General features: G+C 47.0%; 2 protein-coding genes and 1 non-coding gene across 8 annotated transcripts; 2 read left to right on the top strand and 1 right to left on the bottom strand.

Moving 5' to 3' along the window:
• Window positions 1-4783: 4783 nt before the first annotated feature.
• LOC120708616 lies at window positions 4784-5847 on the top strand. Its single transcript, XM_039993974.1, has 2 exons — window positions 4784-5136; window positions 5209-5847. The coding sequence occupies exons 1-2, from the start codon at window positions 4874-4876 to the stop codon at window positions 5633-5635; spliced, it is 690 nt and encodes a 229-aa protein (XP_039849908.1). The 5' UTR covers window positions 4784-4873; the 3' UTR covers window positions 5636-5847.
• Window positions 5848-7073: 1226 nt separating this feature from the next.
• TRNAK-CUU lies at window positions 7074-7146 on the bottom strand. Its single transcript has one exon. It is a non-coding gene; the product is annotated as a tRNA-Lys (tRNA).
• Window positions 7147-8832: 1686 nt separating this feature from the next.
• Window positions 8833-20339, top strand: LOC120708615 (protein ESMERALDA 1-like). Of its 6 annotated transcripts, none has more exons than XM_039993969.1 (13): window positions 8833-9434; window positions 10887-10956; window positions 11797-11864; window positions 11974-12062; window positions 12333-12530; window positions 12638-12842; window positions 13070-13237; window positions 13372-13539; window positions 13615-13805; window positions 13925-14715; window positions 14815-14868; window positions 14958-15023; window positions 15092-15389. In XM_039993969.1, exons 1-10 carry the CDS (start codon window positions 9066-9068, stop codon window positions 14085-14087), a joined length of 1689 nt encoding a protein of 562 aa, XP_039849903.1. In that variant the 5' UTR covers window positions 8833-9065; the 3' UTR covers window positions 14088-14715; window positions 14815-14868; window positions 14958-15023; window positions 15092-15389. The 6 variants fall into 6 exon arrangements, with proteins under 6 accessions (XP_039849903.1, XP_039849904.1, XP_039849901.1 ...); XM_039993970.1 differs by having other exon boundaries at window positions 14810-14868; XM_039993967.1 differs by having other exon boundaries at window positions 13925-14868.
• The last annotated feature ends 1363 nt before the right edge of the window (window positions 20340-21702 follow it).

Here is a 21702-nt window from a genome sequence, read left to right as displayed (position 1 = left end):
CTATAAGATTTCATTATGGTGGTTCATTTGAAACTGCAAATGGTCATTCCGTGTATGTGGGTGGAGATATTGCAGAGTCCTGGATTGACGTGGACAATGTGTCTTATTTTGAGATCAAGGGTCATTTAGCTGATCATTTCAAAACTGACAAGTATTCTGCGGCTTTATTGGTTGAAGCCAGAGAAGAATATAGGGGATGGACTAGTCATGTTGACAGATGATGCTTCCTGTCAGTTTATGCTTGATGAGCACTAGAGATGGTATATTGGTAGACATGTATGCAGAGGAAGGTGGGTATAGGATATGACTGCTGATGACGAAGACATCTGGGCCCGAGATGATGAGGTAGATGATGATCACATACAAGTGGATGAAGCATTAGCAGAAAAAACACCTGTGATATCTCCAACTTCGAAGTTGCAATCCAAGGATTATGCATCCTTTTGTGCATTCTATAGGAGCCCTGCCAAGCTGTCACAGGAGTATATGTACAATGATGGGGAAGATGTTGTGGTAACAAAAAATGATGTTGAAGATGATTACAAGGGATTAGGTGTTGATGGAAATGAGTTAGCTGACAGTGATGGCTCTGGTGCAGACAATGCTGATGGTTCATTAGACAGTGATTATGTGCAAGCCTCAGATGTTGATAGCTCTGCAGAGGAAGAAGAAGCTGCAGAAATGAGAAAGTTTGCATCTGAAATCAAGAGAAAAAATAAAGCAAAGAAGCTGGGTGTTCATGGTAGTCAAATAAGACTTGAGGATATAGTTGCAGAGGTGCCTGACTTGGAAGAACCTGGTAGTCCATATCAGGACTAAGTGATGATTATTCATATGATGAGACCAGTGATGGTGAGAGTGTAAGGTGGAAGAGCATGGAAAACAGGTATGACAGCAAGGCTCCAATTCCAGTGTTTGCTCTTGGAATGGCATTCAGATCAAGCAGGCACTTCAAAAAAGCATTAGTAAAGTATGGATTGAAGACACACCATCACCTCAAATTTGTCAAAGATGAAGAGAAGAAGGTTAGGGCAGTGTGTACTTGGCCTGGATGCAAATGGTTGATTTATGGGTCCATTACAAGCAGATCTGAATGGCTGAAGGTGGTTACATTTGATGATGTTCACACTTGTCCTCCAAGGAGTGACAACAAATTAGTCACTTCTACCCTGATTGCCAAGCATTACTACCAAGAAATAAGGGACAACCCCACTTGGAAGGTAGGACAGATGCAGATAAGAGTTCAGAAAGATTTCCTAGCAGATGTGTCACTGTCCAAGTGTAAGAGAGCAAAATCCATTGTCATGTAGAAAGCTTTAGATGGAATGAAGGGAGAGTACTCAAGGGTATATGATTATCAATTGGAGCTACTGAGGACCAATCCTGGCAGCACCATTGTTGTGACACTGGACCCTGAAATTGAGGACAGGAAAGTGTTTGAGAGATTTTATGTATGTTTTGATGCATGCAAGAAGGGATTCATAGCTGGGTGTAGGAAAGTGGTAGGCTTGGATGGGTGCTGGTTCAAAGGGGCCCATAATGGCAATCTATTGTGTGCAATATGAAGGGATGCTAATAATCATATGTACCCTGTTGCATGGGCTGCTGTTCCAATAGAATGTTATGATACTTGGGATCAAGATGAGGTGCAGGCTATGTAAGAGAGATGACCACAATGCTGAAAGGCACTAAGCTCAGCAGGGTTGGGATCAAGATGAGGTGCAGGCTATGTAAGAGAGATGACCACAATGCTAGAAAGTGCCCAAAAAATCCTGAAGCTGGGAAGAAAGCTAAAGCTCACATCATAAGAGAAAAAGCAAAGAAGAGGAAGGCCCAAGAAGGTGTTGGTTCATCCAAGAAGAAAGGCAAAACTTGCAATGAACATGTAACAATAACTTTATTAGTTAATTTGACATATTACTACAATCTGACCCAAACACTTTCTCTAGATGGGTGGTCCAAGCCAGCCTGAGTCAAGCCAAGGCCCAAGCCAGCCTAAGTCAAGCCAAGACCCAAGGCAGGCTGCACTACATGGCCGAGGTGGAAGACAACCTGGTGGTTCTAGTGGAACAAGGGCAGGAACAAGAAGGCTTCAGCATCTGCTATTTGGAGACAACTACTGATCATTTGCTGGATGTAAGGCTTCAGCCTGTTAGTATTTTGTAGGGCATACAAACTGCCACAAATTCCAGTGTAGTTGCGCTTACAAACTGAGTACCTTTTGTGTAAGATACAAACTATGTGTTAGATGGATGCGCACTCTGTGTAAGGTTCCATGCTGGAGGGAAATGGGTGGGACTAGTTAATGTCTGTGTCCTCAATTATTTACGGCTCAATTATGTAACTATTTGTCATGGATAACTGGTCATCAAACCACATTAACATCATGTTCCATACCATAACCATCACGTTCATGTTACAAACCACATCACCCACATGTGCCAAACCTGACCACCAAAATAACAGGGACATGGCCATGTTCCCAACCATGACATCTAGCATACCAGAACCACTTCCTAACCACTTGCATCCAGGCCATACATACAAAATAACAAGACCACTTCCTAACCAGGGGACAGTCATACTTACAAAAGAAACTTAGCCTACCCTAAACCTTCTAACTTGGCTTCATGCCTTGTTGCCATTGCACATAATGACCACCATGGTCAAAAACAGGAACATACAAAGCACAGCCAGCATGTCAATGCACTTGTTCTTGTTCTTCAGCCGTGCTTCCAGTAAAGCCACAACTTGTTCCTTGGCCTGCACCTCCTACTGCTTGGCATTCAGCTCTATGACCATGTCCTCAACCTCCTTCTTCTTCACCTCAACCTCCATCTCCTTTGCCTCCAACACCATGTCCTTGGCGTCCAGCTCCCCATCCTTCTTGCTCATTCCTCATCGTCCCAAAGAAAGAAGCCGCAGTCAACTCCGGTCTGCAGTTTCATCATTGCAGATCAAAACAGGCAACGCAATCAAATGAGGGATATTTGATAGATTGCTTACCCTAGATTTCTTGCACCTGTAGTACCTGCGCCTTGGCTGGGCATTGCTCCACGAAATCCATCTGCAGGCCTTGCCATTGCACCTGCATAGCACGGCGGGCTCGTACGCGAGAGGGCCAATGCGGTACGGCACCGGCGAACCCTGCCCTTCATACCCGCCGCTGACGCCTCCGCCACGGCCTTGGCTGCTCGATCCCGACCGAGAGCTTGCCTGCGACATCCGACAAGCCGGAGACGGCAACAAACTGCGGGGAAAGAGGGGCGGTGAGAACCCGCCGGAACCCTAGCTATTCGGGAACTCCGCTGCTGGGGACGAGAACGAACGGAGATGGCGAGCAAAATCAGAGAGGGAGAGAAACAGGGGAGGCGTCGGCTGTTATGTGGGGGAGGGAGCCTGACAGGCGGGTCCCACCATCAACCCAGTCAATCCAGCCCTCCACATCATAAGCTTGCCACGCTGTCTGTCCACGTAGGCAAAACCAGCCTCCCAAACCGCCCGCGGGGGTTCCCTGCCTGGTTTCGCAAAGTTTAATGTGTTCATTAGCCGGTTTTGTAGTTGGTGGTGTAGGTTAGACACCATGTTGATACGGCAGGGGGTTAAGTAGACTTTTTCCTTCTGGAATTGGGGATCAAGCTTTCTACGTCACTCGCTCGGAAACCAAATTTTACAGTGCCCAGGTCAGACTATCCGCACTCGTCATACTCTAAATTTACTCTCTAAACAGAATATTTCATCCTGATCATCGAGATTTTCTACTCTATATTTAGTTTGTCCGCACCCATCCATTCTCTATATCCCTCTCTATACTGACTACCATCTGGTGGGGCCCATATATCAGGATTTTTTTATCTCTTTCTCCCCCTCCCGACGTCCCCTACCCCTCTCTCTCGCGCGTGCGCCGGTGCTCTCGCCCCCAACACCCCCCTCCTCGACGCCGACGCCGCCTCCGTGCTCTCGTCCGCATCCAGGACCAACGTCGAGGGAGCTACTGCCGCCCACTCTCCTCGCCACCGCCCGTGGGCGAGCTCGGCGGGCCGAGGCCTTGTGCCGAGGCAGGGCGGACGCGGCGCGGCGGCCACGGCGAGGCCGAGGCGGGGCGACCGCGGCGCGACTGCGGGGCGGGGCCATCACCGGCGCTCCTCCTCCCCCTGCCTCGCCGGTGCCCGGATCCAGGCGCCGGCGGCGGAAGGGCAATGGCGGGCGGCCGAGCGGCCACGGCGCGCGCGAGCAGCGGCGGGGAGGAGCTCGCGGTCGCGGCTCCCGGCACTCCGCCCTCTGCCGGGCTCCGCTCTCCTCGCCGGGGGTGCACGGCCTTGTCGGTGCGCGGCCACCTGCGTCGTGGCCCAGCGCCTGGCACTGCCGTGTGGGGCAAGCGGCAGCTTTTGTGCAGCATGCTCCTTGCTCATTTAGGCCCTGTTTAGTTCCCACCCCATAAACCCCGTAAACACAAAAAAAAACATCACATCGAATGTTTCGACACATGCATAGAGTACTAAATGAAGTCTATTTACAAAACTTTTTGCATGGATGGGCTGTAAATCGCGAGACGAATCTAATGAGCCTACTTAATCCATAATTTGCAACAGTAATGCTGCAGTAACCATCTACTAATTACTAATTAATTATGGATTAATTAGTATCATTAAATTTGTCTCGCGATTTACAACTTATCTGTGCAAAAAGTTTTATAAATAGACTTCATTTAGTACTTCAAATTAGTAAGATTCCATCGCAAATATTTTTTGCGTTCGAACTAAACACGGCCTTAGTTGTTGTAGTTTAAATTGCTTAGATAGTTAGATTGGTTCTGATAACTTGCACACCTCCAATTAACTGGCCAAGCAGCAGACAACTTAACTTTATCGTCATGGACGACTGCACCAGCTCGTTGCGAAGGTATTGGCTGGAGGAGGAGGAAGACGATGATATGGATTTCTTGTTTGATGAAGATGAAGCGAAGGCCATGACATACAACCATCTGCTGCAAGCAGAGAGCTCTCGCAGGCGCCGTCGCTCCGATGCGCCACCAAAGGTCATTCGGCCGAGAGACCTTCCTTCTGGTCACAGGAGGATTAAAGCTGACTACTTCGTTACAGATCCTGTTTACAATGATAAGCAGTTTCGTCGAAGGTAAACTCGAGCATATTTCGGACACCGATCGCTCTATGTATGCAGTAGCTCATATGAGAAGTGGTGTTGCAGGTTTCGGATGCGTAGGCATTTATTCAAACACATTAAAGAGGCCGTAAAAAATCATGATGATAACTACTTCAGAAAAAGGTGTGATGCCACTGGCAAGGAAGGACTATCGGCTCTTCAGAAGTGTGTCGCGTCTATGCGCATTCTCGCTTACGGTGTGCCGGCAGATGCCGTTGACGAGTACGAGCGTATTGGTGAGTCCCTTGCGCGGGCAGCGGCTCTGACGGTTGGGGACGACGGACACGAGGAGGAGATACAGAGTCACTGGAAGGACTGTGAATCTAGCGCAACTGGAGTTGTTCTCTTTTTTACCGCGGTGGATCCAGTACACCGCTGCGGGACTTTTTTCGCTAAACTCATCCTGGACTGGGGGATACAGAGCGGGTCTAGAGCCCCACTGCGGACGGCCTTAAGTCTGATACTCCGATAGTCTGATGCATGTTGCTTGTCCTTGCCAAACAATATGGGGAATCTGCTTTCACGATTTCAGTGCGTTCCTCTGTATAACCCACCAGGCATCAGTTCGCCATCCGAGATTTCAGTGTGTCGGTGCCGCGCAATCCCCCGTTCCCTTTTTTTTGTTGAAAAAGGGGGCAGAAGCACTGGCAAATCATGTTAGATGGAGCAGAAAGTCAAGTGTTACAGAAGTTGTATTACATAAATAACTGAAGAAAACTCTTTTTCTCATGCTCACTAACATTAGAAACTAGAAAGCATCGGTTTCCCGCACGCTTGGGTGTGTAGATTCAACTCTTCCTTCATCAACTGAAATATCCTCACCGGCTCGTCTTCCTTGGCTTCAAAAATTCTTCGATTGCACTCCTTCCAAATGTTCCAAACTGTGTACATGTTGATTGCCAACCAGGTTCGTTGTTGTTCTTTCGTTGGTTGGTGCAGCTCCTGAGTCCACCAAAGAACCTGCATTAGGCCATGTTTAGTTTCAAAAAAATTCTCACATTATCTGTCACATCGAATCTTTAAATACATGCATGGAGCATTAAATGTAGTTGAAAAAAATAATTAATTATATAACATAGTCTAACTGATTACCACAAAATGAATCTTTTTAAGTCTAATTAGTACATTATTGAACATTATTTGTCAAGTAATAATGAAATGTGCCACAATACCAAAATCCAAACTTTTTTCACCAACTAAACACGCCCTTAGTTTAGAATGTTTCTCGTCAGTCATCAACCATCAGCTTCAGTTCAAAATTGATCCCTTCAGATCTTTCAAAAAAAATTGATTCTTTCAGTTCACTTGGTCGTCGCTGAAATCAGTCATTGACTTACCAATTAGCGCGTGGACCGCGTGGTTACAGAAGACTGCAATGACATCGGCGGTGCCTCCGGCTACTACTCAACACGCTTGTGCGGATGCAGGCTGTGATAAAATGGAGAGGACACCTGCCGGCATCTCCAAAACTCCAATCAAACCAATGACGGTGACACAGGGACCAGGGTAGCACATTGCCTTGACGCGGTAGCGGGACCAAAGCAAAGCATGTCCCCTAATGACCCCTATCAAAAAGAAAAAGAAAAAAGGAGCTACTAGAAACAATCCGCTCGGTGGCAATGGCGGGCAGGTGAGTGCGCCTAACCTTTTTCGCCGAATGCGCTGGCTTTTGTATCTCTCAGCTCATAGCTAGATTCAGCCATTAAGGTCTCAGGTGTCATGTCCGGTGGTAATGTGCAATCAGAGTAGTATGTAATTGTAGACTTTAGAAAAAGTTGGGCCTAGCGTGCTCCACTTACTTTGATAACAGCCATTAGTAATTTACCTGGTACATACTATAAATAAATAGAAAAAAGAAAGAAAAAGATAAGCTAGTGGAGAGAGACCAAAAAAATACCAAAAAATTGGACCGCCCACCGTGGGGTTCGAACCCACGACCACAAGGTTAAGAGCCTTGCGCTCTACCGACTGAGCTAGACGGGCTTACATTTTGACTTCCCCAGATATCATATAAGTTAGTTATAACCTAGCCTCAGTTGTTCCATGTCCCAAAATAGCGTGTAACAGAAATGAAACCATATTTGCCGGATTACCTGATTCCTTGGTCATCATCAGCTCATCTAAATAGAAATGACTGAGCTAGTGAGCTCCATAATAATACTTCTAGTTTACCTATGAACGAGAAAGAAATTGAAAACAACAAACCGAATATAAGCCGCACACTGTACCTGAATATGGCAATATGCTAATATGAAAAATAGAAGAGTTGCAAAAGATCTGTTAAGATATAGGTGTTGTTGCGAATCCTAAGAGGCCCAAGATCTTCAGGGGCCCAAGAGGCATGCTAGCAAGCAAAATGGATCTACACCGAACCGAACTGTATAGATCAACAACAAAAACAACCTAGAACTTATGCAGTTCAAAGTTTAGTGGTAAATATGAATGCATCTATTAAACAAGAAAAGGGTCTACTGGCCACCAGAATTCATTCTACCGAGGAGAATTCGGTGGAGATCATGAACGGCATACTTTGAGTGGTAGAGTTGCTGATAACGTGTTAAGATATAGGTGTTTGCGAATCCTCCGATCCGCGTTCCCTTTCCGTCAACAGATGAGACGTGGAGAAGATGTAGATGACCCGTCTTCCTTCCCAATTCCGAGCACATGAAGAACACAAGAGAGACAAAATGTGGATGGAACTGATCTCTTCTTCTTCATATAATAATAGGTACATGTTCCATTATATAGAGTCAATATCTTAACAAGATCCACTAGTATTGGTGAACGAAAGCACATTCCGGAAAAGAATGTGATGCTGGTCTGGACAAACTAGCGCAGCCACGAAACTTTGACCCGAGGAAAGAGATCAATCCAAGAACCTTACCTGCCTGAAGTTTCTCCACGGCATTCAGAACGAAGGGAAAAGCGTGCCTTTTGACTGTCTCGGGCACAACACGTTACACGCTCCGCGTGCCATTTGACTTCCAAACCGATGTGGCAGGTCCAAGTCCCATCTTTTTACATCCGTGTTGTACATGCTGCGGCAAGTATCTTTACACGACGTCATTTTGTCAACACGGCACACAGATTCGCGAGATATACAATATTAGTACGGAGCATCCGTGAGCACATGTGGCAGCGTGACGTGATGAACCAGCTACCAGTCACCATCAAGCCATCAAGGAATGAGGAATGGTCGCCCATGGCGAGCCATCGCATTCAGCAGCTATCTACGAGTCTATGACCGCGAGACCGCGGGTGTTCCCATCACGCACGCCCCCTCGGCCCCTCGGCGACCGAGATCGCAGCTCATCTACTCCCAACCCGTAATGGCCGTAAACCAACTGTCCGCCACCCACGCGATAGCAGCCGGCTCCCCAAACCCAAACGCTAAACCCTTCCAAATCCGCATAATTCTATCCCGTGCGGGCGGCGCATCCCCGCCTCCCGAACCAGCAGACCAAAACGCCAAATCACGGTCAGCGCCGGGGCGGCGCGCGACCGAACCCACGCCTCAAAAGCACAAAATTTCCCAAATACGACGCACCGAAACCACCACCAGACACCAGTCTGTCCGTCCACCACCCCACCCGCACTAGCTCTACTCTAGCCAGCACGGAGCCACTCGGGCCGAGAGCGGTCGAGTCGAGCCCCGAGCCCGCCCGGCGCACGCGGACGCGGTCACGCGCCGCGCACATGCGCCCCCGCCCTCCCGCACAAGCGCAGCGCCACCGTCCCGCCGCCGCCGCCGCCGCCGCAGGTTCCCTTAGTTTCTCGCGCTCCACGCTGCCGCGGAAGCGCGATCACGCGGGGGGAGCCCTGCCTCGAGCTCGGGACTGCAGCTCCGAGCCCGGGCGGCGCGCGCTCACTCGTATCAGGAGGTCCCGGGCCCGGAGGCTTCGATGCAGAACCACGCGTACAGCCGGCTGGGCAGCTCGGGGGGCAGGGCGGCCGTGCCGTCGCCGCCGACGTCGCCGTGGCGGGCGTTGGGGAGGAGGGCCTCGGCGAAGGGAGGATGGTCCGCGCGGGCCGGCGCGGGCACCGCGCGGCGGGCGGCGCGGGCGGTGCTCGCGGCGCTTCTGCGGCGGCAGGCGGTGTTCCTCTTCGCGCCGCTGCTGTACGTCGCGGCGATGCTGCTCTACATGGGCTCCATCTCGCTCGACAGCGTGCCCCGCATCATCTCGCGCCCCGCGCCCGGGTCGATGTACCGAAGCCCGCAGCTCTACGCCCGCCTCCGCGCCGACATGAACAACGATAACGCCACCGACGCGGTAAGTGGCTCCTCCTGCACATCCGCGGCCCAGTCTATTGGACTGGGAATTATGTGTCTGATGGAAGTATTTGGTCGTTCTGGGTGATTGGCGGGTTGAACGCGTGCTCTGGTTTCCTTACTTCTGTCGTTCCGTACTTGGATCATTTGGTGACGTTTAAGATTCACTGTGTCAGCTGATCGAGCAGGGACAGTGAACTGTGTGGTGGTGGATGGTGTGGTCGGTACATGTTCAGATTATTTTAGTGACGTCTGATTTGGTCGAAGTTTTGGGTTATCTTCTAGTTGTTAGAGAATGGCAGTAAACTCATAGAAATATGTGTGGTGTACAGATTTTATATTTAGTGAGCTAGCATGCGCATGTGTGTAGCGAATGGCAGGGCCAACTGATGGCGTTTCACCAGTTAATACCTGCTTCAGCTCGTGGAGGTCATGGAATATCATTCACTCAGCAGACAATGGTTGGCAAAAAGGGCGGCCTGGTGCAAGTGGTAGTGCTTGCCGCCTGTGAACTGAGAGGTCACAGGTTCGAGCGGTGGCCTCTACACATTGCACGGTGTGTGGGAAAGACCTCCCGCTAATAACCTCCCCCAGACCCCGCGCAGTGCGGGAGCCTACGGCACTGGGTACGTCCTTTTAGCAGAAAATGGTTGGCCTGGTCAGAATCAGATAGGTGGATTTGGGGAATTTTTTCGGATCAACTTGTGTCACCGTTAATGTGGGAGGGGTGTTCACATATTGCTTAGAGTGTCTGTTCTTCAAATCGTAGGATATGTATTTTTTTTTCTGTTTACATGTTACTTGAGTGGAGTTTGTGCAGTGCATCTCGTTTTCATTTTATTAGTCAATCCTTTTTTTCAAGTTACAACACCCTCAATGCATGACTTTGTTCCCAATGAAATGACAACTTCATTCTACCTCAGAACAAGTTTTCTGAGATGACTGTTGAAATAAACCGAATAAGCTCCTGTCCTTCTCAACATGGTATCTTAGGATAACTCATAACTCTATGATAGACATAGGCTAATTTCCCAGTGCTCAAGGGGAATGACCTATGTCTATAGCAGGTAATAGCATATGCATCTTCCCGGCCTGTTATATCAATACTTTTGCGCTTAACTCTCTCGGTAAGATGATATACGTGCAATCTACATGCAGAGTGTACAATATAGATCATTGTGTCTGCCCTTGTTGAATACTTTAGTGTTGGGGCACTGGTGTTTTACTATCTGTTTGATTTGTTTTCATTACATATCTGGTGTTACAATGTAGTAAAATAGAATTACATAATCATGTTCTACATGGTAGAAAAATTTTGTTTGTTCTATTGGTTGAAATGTATCATTTTAACTTATCCTGTCCCTATTTGCATGGCTTCGTCTTAACTCTTAAGTTCAGTTATACATATTTGTATGCATGGTTCATTCATAGTGATGTTACTACATTTTTGTAGCTAGCAACTGTATGGCGACATGCTTACAAAGGTGGTATTTGGAGACCTTGCATAAGCAATAACACCAATGGTATGCCATCTGTATTTCTTACAAAGTTGTGAATTCTTGTTGATATTTCTTATTTCAAATGGTAGTTTAGTACTATTATCTATAGCTTTGATTCTGGAAGAAGCTAACTTGTTCCATTCCATTTCAAAGTTTTGTGAAGCACTGAAGGGCATATGCATATGACCCTTATTTTATTTCATGATGACCCAATTTGACAGATGTTATGTGTAATGTGAAGCACTGAAGGGCATATGCATATGACACCTTTTACTGGCTTAGTTGCAGGCTTTATGGTTCCTAAAATTTCTTTTCACAAATAAAATAAGGGAACATTGTTAGCTCTAACTTCTGTATTACTAGTAGACATGGGCATTGCGGTCTAGGAACGGCCTGATGCCCAGGTTTCAATTTCCTATCCTGTAATCTTGAGCTTGGATTGGCCTTGGTGTAGTTAATGATATGTAATCTTTTACATGTTGAATCGTATTTCTTATTAAAAAGTAGAAGGATTGCATATTATCTAAAGTATGTATCTTCATCAATATTATCGGACTCTTTTGGGATTTGGGTAGCCTATTTCCGATTCCAGACCGGGCTGGTGTGTGACCTGATGTTGTGTAGCCCAGGTTCTTGACCATTTTGCTTATAATAAATCATTTTAGGAGTAAGTACACATAATGCCAATGAGCTGGTGATAGCTGCATTTGAACTTCAGTTTGCAATATGTTGCAGTTTGTACATTTGATATATTTACTTTACCTTTACGCACCACTCTATTTTGTGTACTTTAGGTTGCCTCTTTTGTGTAATGCATTTTTATCTTGAGGGAAGTAGGCAATGATGTTTTATTAATTATGGTAGGTTTGCCTGAATCAAATGGCTACATTTACATTGAGGCAAATGGCGGTTTGAATCAACAACGAACATCGGTATTTATCTTCCATCAGTGGTTCTTCATCACTATTACCACTCTGTGGTTCATGTTGTAATGTTTGCTGAATTCCTTCATACTTTTTGAACTTTCAATTTATTTTGCAGATCTGCAATGCAGTTGCTGTTGCTGGTTTTCTAAATGCAACTCTTGTAATCCCAAACTTCCACTATCACAGCATTTGGAGGGATCCTAGGTCTCTCTTGCTCCAATTTTTATGTGTCCTTTTATTATCTCTATATATTCTTCATTGCACCAAGACCTTTGGTTAGTCTTGAATTTATCATTAAACAAGTCTATGTACTTATTGTTACATCCTGTATCTTAGGTATTTTACTAAAAAGTCAGAATTCAACTGCACTAACACCAATCGTAGCAATTCAATAACTAAAAGCTCTAATTAATGTCACATTTTTTTCGCGTGTACTACACCCAAATAAAGTTATTTACATTTTTTTTTGTACAGCAAGTTTAGTGAGATTTATGATGAGGATCACTTTATCCAGCGTTTAAAAAATGATGTCCGGGTGGTTGATAAGGTGCCTGAGTTCATAATGGAGAGGTTTGGTCACAATTTGAGTAATGCATTCAATTTCAAGATAAAGGCTTGGTCTCCTATCCAGTTCTACGAAGACGTTGTTCTCCCCAAGTTGATTGAAGAAAGGTGAGTTGAAACAAATGATGATTGCAGTTCTGAAGAACATCTGCTATTTTGTGATATTGCTAAGTAATATTAACTTTATGAGCTTTGAATTTGTTTCTGAATTTCAGGCTCATAAGGATATCACCTTTTGCAAATCGGCTGTCGTTTGATGCCCCTCCGGCTTTGCAACGTCTCAGATGTCTAGCAAATTTTGAAGCCTTAAAATTTTCTAAACCAATCACAGCTATATCTAACACCTTAGTTTCTCGAATGAGAGAAAAAAGTGCTGAAAACAGTGGGAAATATGTAGCAGTGCATCTCCGCTTTGAAGAGGTTTGTTTTCTATCCAATATTTATTCTCAGTCTGTTCCTGAACAACAAAACATCCCAAGGTTGTTGAATAACCACCGGGACTTTTCAGAACTGCTAGGTCCCAGACCCCTGGTTTTCAGAATTATAGCAAACAAACAAGTTCGCTCTTCTGTTTGTTTTCCTCCTCTGTTGATATGTACATGGTGATTAGACAGGAGATTTCTCAGCAATTGATAGTTCCTTTTCAGGATATGGTTGCTTTCTCTTGTTGTGTATTTGATGGAGGCGACAATGAGAAGAAGGAATTGGATGCAGCCAGAGAAAAAGGTTGGAGAGGGAAGTTTACAAGGCCAGGACGTGTAATAAGGCCTGGAGCAATCAGGATGAATGGGAAATGTCCACTGACACCTTTGGAGGTATGTCTGTATTTAAAAGATGGTGTTTCTGCTTGGAAAGAAGCCTCAGGAATTCTACCATCGAGCAAATACAACAGTCATTGATGAATAAATATGTCCTGAACCATTACATGCTTATGCTATATGATGCTTAGGTTGGATTAATGCTGCGTGGAATGGGTTTCAGCAATAATACTGCGATATATTTGGCTTCTGGAAGGATATATAAAGCAGAAAAGAACATGGCTCCTCTCCTTGAAATGTTCCCTCTCTTACAGACAAAAGAAACATTAGCATCGGATGAAGAACTTGCTCCATTCAAGGTATGTAGGATGGTTGTAATTTTTCTTATTTCCTGTCTTTTTAGGTATCTACTCTTTAAGAGCTCTTGTCTGCAGAACTTCTCGTCAAGGATGGCAGCTATTGACTACAGTGTCTGTGTTCATAGTGAGGTTTTTGTGACTACCCAAGGCGGCAATTTTCCTCATTTTCTTATTGGCCATAGGAGATACTTGTACGGCGGCCATGCGAAAACGATCAAGCCTGATAAAAGAAGATTGGCCATACTCTTTGACAGTCCACGTATTGGGTACGCCGTTTCTGTCATTTATTATATATGTTTGATTGTCTTTTTTTCGATGCCCTTACATTCTTCACTTTTAAACATATATTTTTCATCTTGTTCAAGTTCTGATTTGGTTTGTGCAGGTGGAAGTCACTGAAACGACAATTGTTCAATATGAGAGCACATAGCGATGCCAAGGGCATTGAGATAAAAAGAGCAAATGAATCTGTGTACACCTTTCCATGCCCTGATTGCATGTGCCGTTCAAACAAATCAGAACACCCCAAATCCATCCAGGCCAGATAGCATTTAATAGTTGTATCTTGACATGATTGACTGACCCAAGCTGTTCTTGGTGTCATGGCATCCTTGATTTCCCATTCTTTGCATGCCATCTGGTGGTGAGATGTTCCATATCCTCCAAGCATCCCTACTGAACCCTTGCTCATCCATTCCGTCCTCCCTGGTGGCTTCTTGCTTGTATAGCCTTGAGCGACTGAGATATATCAAATTCTTCTCATCTAATCCCTGGTGCTAACAATACATACTGATTCAATAGATGTATGTAACCATGTCTAGGGCTACGTTAACAACTTAGTGCTAAACCACTCAGTGTAGTAGTAGTTCCCTTGTACAATGCTTAGGTGGGAAGCAAATTGTCATGCACAATTTTGTAGCAAATACGATATTGTTCCTTTTGGTTAAATTTATTGACCATTTCTCAGAATCCAGCTCTTGTCTCTTTTGTATCTTTCTAATGTATTCTTTGCGGTAACTTAGTTCGACACTATAACTACTTACTACTCCCTTCATTCTCAAATATATGACATTTAGGACAAGTTATTTAATTCAAAATGAACTGAATAACTTGTCCTAAACGTCATATATTTGAGAATGGAGGGAGTACCAGTTTAAAGATGGAAACAGCCTAAAGGTAAACTGTACTCTCAGATTCTAATTCTTGATGTTGTCACTCGAGAAGCAAGCTGGAAGTGCTTACTGACTGCATTGTGCCATGTTGCCCCTAGAGCAGCAAGCAGGATCTGTATAGTGACTGTGTTGTTTCTCAGGCAGGATCATGGCAAAGGTATTGCGTTCCTCTTCATTTATTTGTGCTTGTTGGTTGAGTTAATTGTGTGGAGAGACAAACCTTTTCACTGTAATGATCTGAAGCAGGTTTTACGATCGGGGCGGGTCTTCGATCTTCGCATTTGCGTCATCCAGTACTTCGAAAGGAAGTGGGTGAGTAGCAAACACCTGCCTCGCGCCAAGCTAGTTTTTTTTCTTGCGCTGATCCATTTTTTTGTCAGGTGCTTTTGCTACTGATAAATCTCTCTCAAACCAAGCTCCATGTTTACGGTCATCCCAGAACTGCAGACCCTGGAAAACCAGCTCGCAGGAGAAAAGGCTCGGGGTTCCTACTTCTTTTGGACTCAAGTTTCACCCTCTAAAGTAACCCTGCTCTAGCTATACTCACTGCCATGTTACTGTTCACGTGCTCCATTTGAACCATATGGCTTGGCAATGGTTCTCCAGTTCTCCTCTCTCTTTGACATGCACGCCAGAACGAACATATATAGATATCAACGAGAACGTCAGAAATTCATAGATACTCTCTCCGTTCCAAAATGTAGGTCGTTTTGTCTTTTCTAAATTTATAGTGTTTGTTATGCACTTAAATATAACATATGTCTAGATACATAGCTAAATATATAAATCTAGAAAAGTCAAAACGATCTACATTTTAAAATGGAGGGAGTAGATGGGAATGGGATCAAAGCATTATTGAATGGAGGGAGTAGATGGGAATGGGATCAAAGCATTATTTTCTAGGTAAATGGGATATGGGGTCCCCAGGCTTTAAGCTGGGTTCATTCTATGTAGTAGTGACATTTTGCTTTTTAGGTTGTATCAGCGAATCTAAGGATGTTAAAGCAATGAAAAATAGTGTTGCATAGTACTGGTACCACCGGCTTTAGAGCCTAGAATGACGACTCGGTGAGCGAATTTGTCGAAGAGAAGAACCAACCAAGACACACGTGACGCGACCAGCATATCATGGTACAAACTTTGCAAAAGCGCCTGGCGGGACGCGAGCTGGCGTAGCTGCTACCCACGCCATTAATTCTCGCCGCTCCACACAAAGGTCACCCCATTCACACAGCAAAGAAAACCGCAAGCAAAGCTTAGCTAAACAGAAACCCACAGAACAGGAAAGGTGGGGAGGAAGAAGAAAACACCAAAATATTCCCCTCTCATCAGGGCAGGCAACCGCAGCGCCCCCGTCCCTGTCCTCCCGTCGTCATCCATCTCCCACTCACTCCCCACTCTTACCACTGCTCCTCCACTGGCGAGATGGGGCGAGGCTCGGGCGCCGCTCCCGTCTCGCCGGGCCTCGCGCTTGAGGCCGCGGTGCTGGCGCTGCTCGCGGCCGCGGCGGCGCTGCCTTCCCCGGCGGCCGGGGTCAACGTGACGGCCGTGCTCTCGGCGTTCCCCAACTTCGCCGACTTCGCGCGCCTGCTGGCGTCCACCCCCGTGGCCGGGGAGCTGGCAGGGAGGTCGTCGCTGACGCTGCTGGCCGTGCCGAATGCCAACCTGCCGCAGTCGCCCTCGGCGTTCGCGGCCGGCGCCGGCGCCGGCGCCGACATCGCCGACGTGCTGCGGTACCACGTCCTGCTTGAGTACCTCTCCCCGTCCGACCTCGCTCGCCTCCCGGCGTCCGGGAAGCTCGTGACGACGCTGTTCCAGACCACGGGCCGCGCTCCCTCCGACCTCGGCGCCGTCAACCTCACCGCGGGGACAAACTCCACCGTCGTGGTCCGCTCGCCGGCGCCGTCCCCGGGGTCGAACGCCACCGTCCTCGGCGCCGTGACCGCGGTGCCGTACAACCTCAGCGTGCTCGCGGTGGGTGGCCTCATCGTCCCCTCCGGATTCGACCTCGCGGCCTCCGAGAGCCGTCCGGCCCCGCCGGTGAACATCACCCGGGTCCTCACCGACGCGCGGGGATTCAACGTGGCGGCCTCCATGCTGCAGGCTTCCGGTGTGGCGAGCGAGTTTGAGGCCGACGAGCACGGCGCTGGCATCACAGTCTTCGTGCCCACCGACGACGCCTTTGCCGGCCTCCCCGCTACCGACCGCCTCCAGTCCCTCCCCGCAGAGCGCAAGGCCGTTGTGCTCCGCTTCCACGTCCTGCACTCCTACTACCCGCTCGGCTCCCTCGAGTCCATCGTGAACCCCGTCCAGCCGACGCTCGCGACTGAGTACACCGAGGCTGGCCGCTTCACCCTAAACATAACCCGTGTCAATGGCTCCATCGCCATTGACACCGGCGTCGTGCAGGCATCCATCACCAGAACAGTGTTCGACCAAAACCCTGTGTCAGTCTTCGCCGTCTCCAAGGTTCTACTGCCCAAGGAAATGTTCAGCCGGGGGGATTCTGACAGCACTACCATGGCACCACCTTCAGCCGCAATGGCACCCGGCAATGCGGGGAATGAACAGACACCACCGACAAGGCTTTCATCCCCGCCTGACCTGCACGGCGAGGATAGTGAGTCGTCAGCTGCTTTGACGACAGCAAAGGGGGCTTCTTGGTGGTGTATAGGATTGATGTATCTACAGCTGCATCTGTTACTCTCTCTGGTATGAGATCCAGGTGTGCTTGTTGCTTGCTTCATTGTGCTCAGTTTTTCATTGTGCTCAGTTTTTGTTCCTTCTTAGTGTCTAGAATGTCTACACCGGAAAATGGATGGGTTGGGGAGAGAATTCCGTAGCTGCAAAGTAGCAAACAGATTAGTTGCTTCACTTGATTACTCCCTTTTCTTTTCCTTTTGTCGTGTGGCAAAAGGGAAATAATATCATGTGTAGAAATCTATGCAGTCATTCTGTTCCACAATGAAATAGTATTTTCTATTGAGCGTCTTCTCTTTTTGTTTGGGTTTGAACTCAGCTTTGGAGGTTCAAATGGGGCAGCGTTGTGGGGAATTTAGCATCTAGATTCGATTTGAGCGAGTGAATTCAATATATCTGGACTGAGGGGATATACCACTATCATATAGATAGGTGGTTGTGGTATTTCCTTCTCTGCCCAGGCTGAGGGTTTCATGATCTCACAGCGTCATTGTAGTATGAAAACTCATAATAGAACGAAGATACTCTACCATGTTAGATCATTTGACTTTAGTGGTAGAACTGAGGTCTCATGAATCATGAATGACAAGTTAGTTGCAAGCTGAGGTCCAAAGTGCAAATGCTCCCTATGGAAACTTATTGGCGGTGGACAGTCTCTGGATAGCAAAGAAATTTGGTGGATAAATTTTGCATACACTTGTGGAAACACTTTAGGTGGATTTACTGAATCTCACCTCAAGGCAAGTACCTTGTTTGCCTTTGTTATTACTGGTTTGAGTTGTATAGTAGAATGTCATATATTTAGCAGCACGTTCCTCAAGTTGAAAAAAAAATTATTATTTTTTAGATTATAGACATTACTTGGGCACGTGGCTGAGCATAAAATATCCATTAGGCCGTAGTACCAACCGAATGGCTGTAGTACACAGATGGAGTGCATATCAGAATGAGAATTACTTGTAGATATGTCGTCGCTACATGTAGTTCTTATGCTGATATTCCTGGAATTCTATGGTGCTGCAGTGTTCAGCATGAACAGTTGTTTTCTTTCCAGGACCACTAGCTATACATGATAATTCGTTTGTAGTTTCCCTGGAGAGGTGGGCCGTGTTTTTGTTAATTAGTTACCAGGCCTGTTCCGTCATGTGCAGCTCATGCGTACTTTGCAGGAGTCATGACCTCGATGGGACCCATGAAATTATTACCCTGAGATAAGCAGATGTTGGTGATGCCTATCATAGATGACCACATTTGGATCGTTCTTTACAAACATGGGTCAATCAAGCATTGCTGCATAATGAGATATGTTGTATAAGTGCTTTAAAATAGTTGAAAACTGACTAAAACCTGACATCTGTAGCCAAAATCCCAAAAATATAGCATCTTTACTCAAGCAAATATTACAAAATCCTTTGGATCATTTGATAAATTAACCTACCAGCTTGATAGCTACTATCAGTGAGTGCACACCCTCTTTGCCATTCATAAAGGAGAGCAGAATAGCAGCTATTTTCTGAGGTATTGAGGTCATGTTTGTCATTTAAGTGTTCACAGTGAATAGTAGAGTTTGGTTGGTTTTAACCAAAGAAATAAAATGAGACCTCTCTTTGAGACATGAAGAAAAATAGCACTGGGGTGTTTGGGGCATCTAGGGTGTGTTCTGAAGCTTTAAGGCTTATTCATATCAATGGTAGGTATGAAAATATGATGAACAAGTGACAGATAATAACTGGCTTCTGTTGGGGCCTGCTCATTCAGAGCCTGCAGAAACGAAAAGGTCTACGCAAGAACTGTTTGTTGCATTTGCATCTATGTCATTCGCACTCATAGGTCTTATCAGAAAGGGCTGCCTTACTGCAGCACGCTGTTAAGACGACCATTGTGATCTACTGCATGCACTGCACTGGTCTTGTCAACTACTTGTGGTGCAGCCTACTGTTCAAATATAAATGATCTTCGTTAATACAGAAATAAGATCTGGAATTTACCACTTGTTTTTTTTTCAGTATTTACAGCTTCAGAATCTGAACATTTCTCCCATGTCTCTATTGTAAGGCCTAGTCTCTGTCCATCTGTTGTTATTGATGCCAGATTAGCTGTGATTGTTCATCTGCTTTACGATATGCACATTGCACAATTTTGCATGACATTAGTCTAAAATGTGAGCCAAGTTCACTCTTCTGGAGATGATAGTATAATAGTAACACAGTACAGTCAGTTAAAGGAGATTAAATTTGGCTTTAACATTTCTGTACAATTGTATTTTCAAAGGACTTGGAAGATGTGAAAGGAGACATGCCACATGCTAAAAAATCTTGGGTAAAGCAAAAGACTGGAGCAACTTCAAGTGATCCAAACTGGTAGGACAGGTTTGATGTCAGTGGAGACTTTTTGTTCGATGCAGCTGTGGAAGTTAGCCTGTGGCTTTGCGATCACATGTTAGCTCCTCATGTATATTATTGTACTTTCTGTTTTCTGATATTATTAGCTACGTAAGAAGGTAAAAATAAAGAGGTATTAGTGAAGTATATAGCCATATGCTGCAATAACATAGGTAGCACTACCAGCTAGCTTCAGAAATTTAGTTAATCCTTGCTATATGTATTGATCTGATAACCAGAGGAGGAAAATTTAACTAACAGAAGCTGACGAGATACTTCCAGAATTTCTGGTTATTTTGACAGGTGAGTTACCACGAGCCACTGGTTATGAGGTCTGATCTGTGGGCCCTTCCAGCACATCCCTTTTGGTTAACTTGATATTTTTTTTCTAGTGGAGACCGTGCTCTTTATAGGCTTGCTGATACTAGTCGGATTATGTCTTTGACAGTTCCCGGCATGACAATCTTGCAAACCTGTAGGTGGTGAACAATCAGTAATTCTGCTTTGATTCTGCTGTTAATCTGTATCTAGCAGACTCGCACCATCAGTGATTGTTTGTACTTTGTACATAGCTTGGTCTAGAAAGAACTTGTTGCATGATTAGTTCTGCAGGAAATTATGCTATGCTCTGGTAGGAGACATGATTATAACCATAATAACAGGGTCAAAAGGAGGGTGCTCCACTGCCCACCGGTCCACTACCACATAGTAGGTTTTATGCTGCCTGGGGAATCTATTCATACTCCCTGCTATGCTGTGCTACGCATGTGCATGTCCTTAGACCGCAGCTGGAGAGCCTTTGTGCTACAGAAACGGTGCATTGTGTACTGTTTTTACTCATTTCCCCAGCAAATATTGATGTGGTCATAGTGCACACAGAAAATTAACTGGAATCCTGTGACGGTATATGGTGCAGTGATGGCGGCCATGTGGTATGATTTGGTAGAGCGTATAGCTTATTACAACGCGTGGTTTCTATCTTACAGTTTTAGGGATTGTGCTCTCGATGTGTTAATTTTGTAATATTAGCACGACAGGGCATGTGAAGGTGAAATGTGAGCTGTACCTCTATGGCTGTATAGTTTCCCTTGCTTTTGTGAAAATAGATTGGTCGCTAGGAACTGGATCAGTGATACTTTTCCCTTGCTTTTCCTTCAGTGCGAACTGATGGGCAGGCTATCTGCCTGATTGGACTCAAGCCAGCCGCCTTTTTTGCTTTTTGGCCATTCGCGCGAAATAATTTCACAAATAGACTCCTGGCGAAACGTTTCCCGTTTTTGGACCCTAGGGGTCGGTGACACAGCCCATGGCGCCGAGCTTTAACGTCTCGGCGCCGTGTCCCATGGCGTCGAGGTCGGCACACCAAATCCACCTCAGCGCTGCCGTGGCAGCCGACGTGGCCGACCTCGGCGCCCAGATCCACGGCGCCGAGCTCGGCTATACTACTTGTCCCGCCTATCTCTCTTGCACGCCCCCGCCCTCCCTCCCGTCCGACCGCTCTCGCCCGCGGTCCGCACGCCGTCGCCGTCCGGCCGCCGTCCCCCTCCGCATGCCCCCGGCCGCCCTCGCTGTCCGCACGCCCCCGCCCGCCGGCGCCCTCCGCACGCCCCCGGCCGCCGGCGCCGTCCGCCCGTCCCCGTTCGCCCTCGCCGTCCGCCCAGCGAGGCTCGGCGCAGGGCTCGTCTGGGTGGGCGCCGCGCCCACCCCGGCTCGGCTTAGCCGGCCACGTCGCCCCGCCCGCGAAGGCCCTCTGGCGCGGCCCTGCTCGGGGCACGACGCCCCTGCGCGCCCTGCCGCGACGGCCGAGGCCCGGCCGAGTGGGGCGGCTGAGGCCTGGCTCTGCTCGCCGGCGTGGGGGCAGGCCGCGGCGGACCCGGCCTCCTGCCCACTGCCCTGTCCCGCGGTCTGCA

This window comes from Panicum virgatum, chromosome 5K (assembly GCF_016808335.1).
Source record: "Panicum virgatum strain AP13 chromosome 5K, P.virgatum_v5, whole genome shotgun sequence".
Taxonomy (NCBI): Eukaryota; Viridiplantae; Streptophyta; class Magnoliopsida; order Poales; family Poaceae; genus Panicum; species Panicum virgatum.
This window is presented reverse-complemented; position numbering and strand designations above follow the sequence as displayed.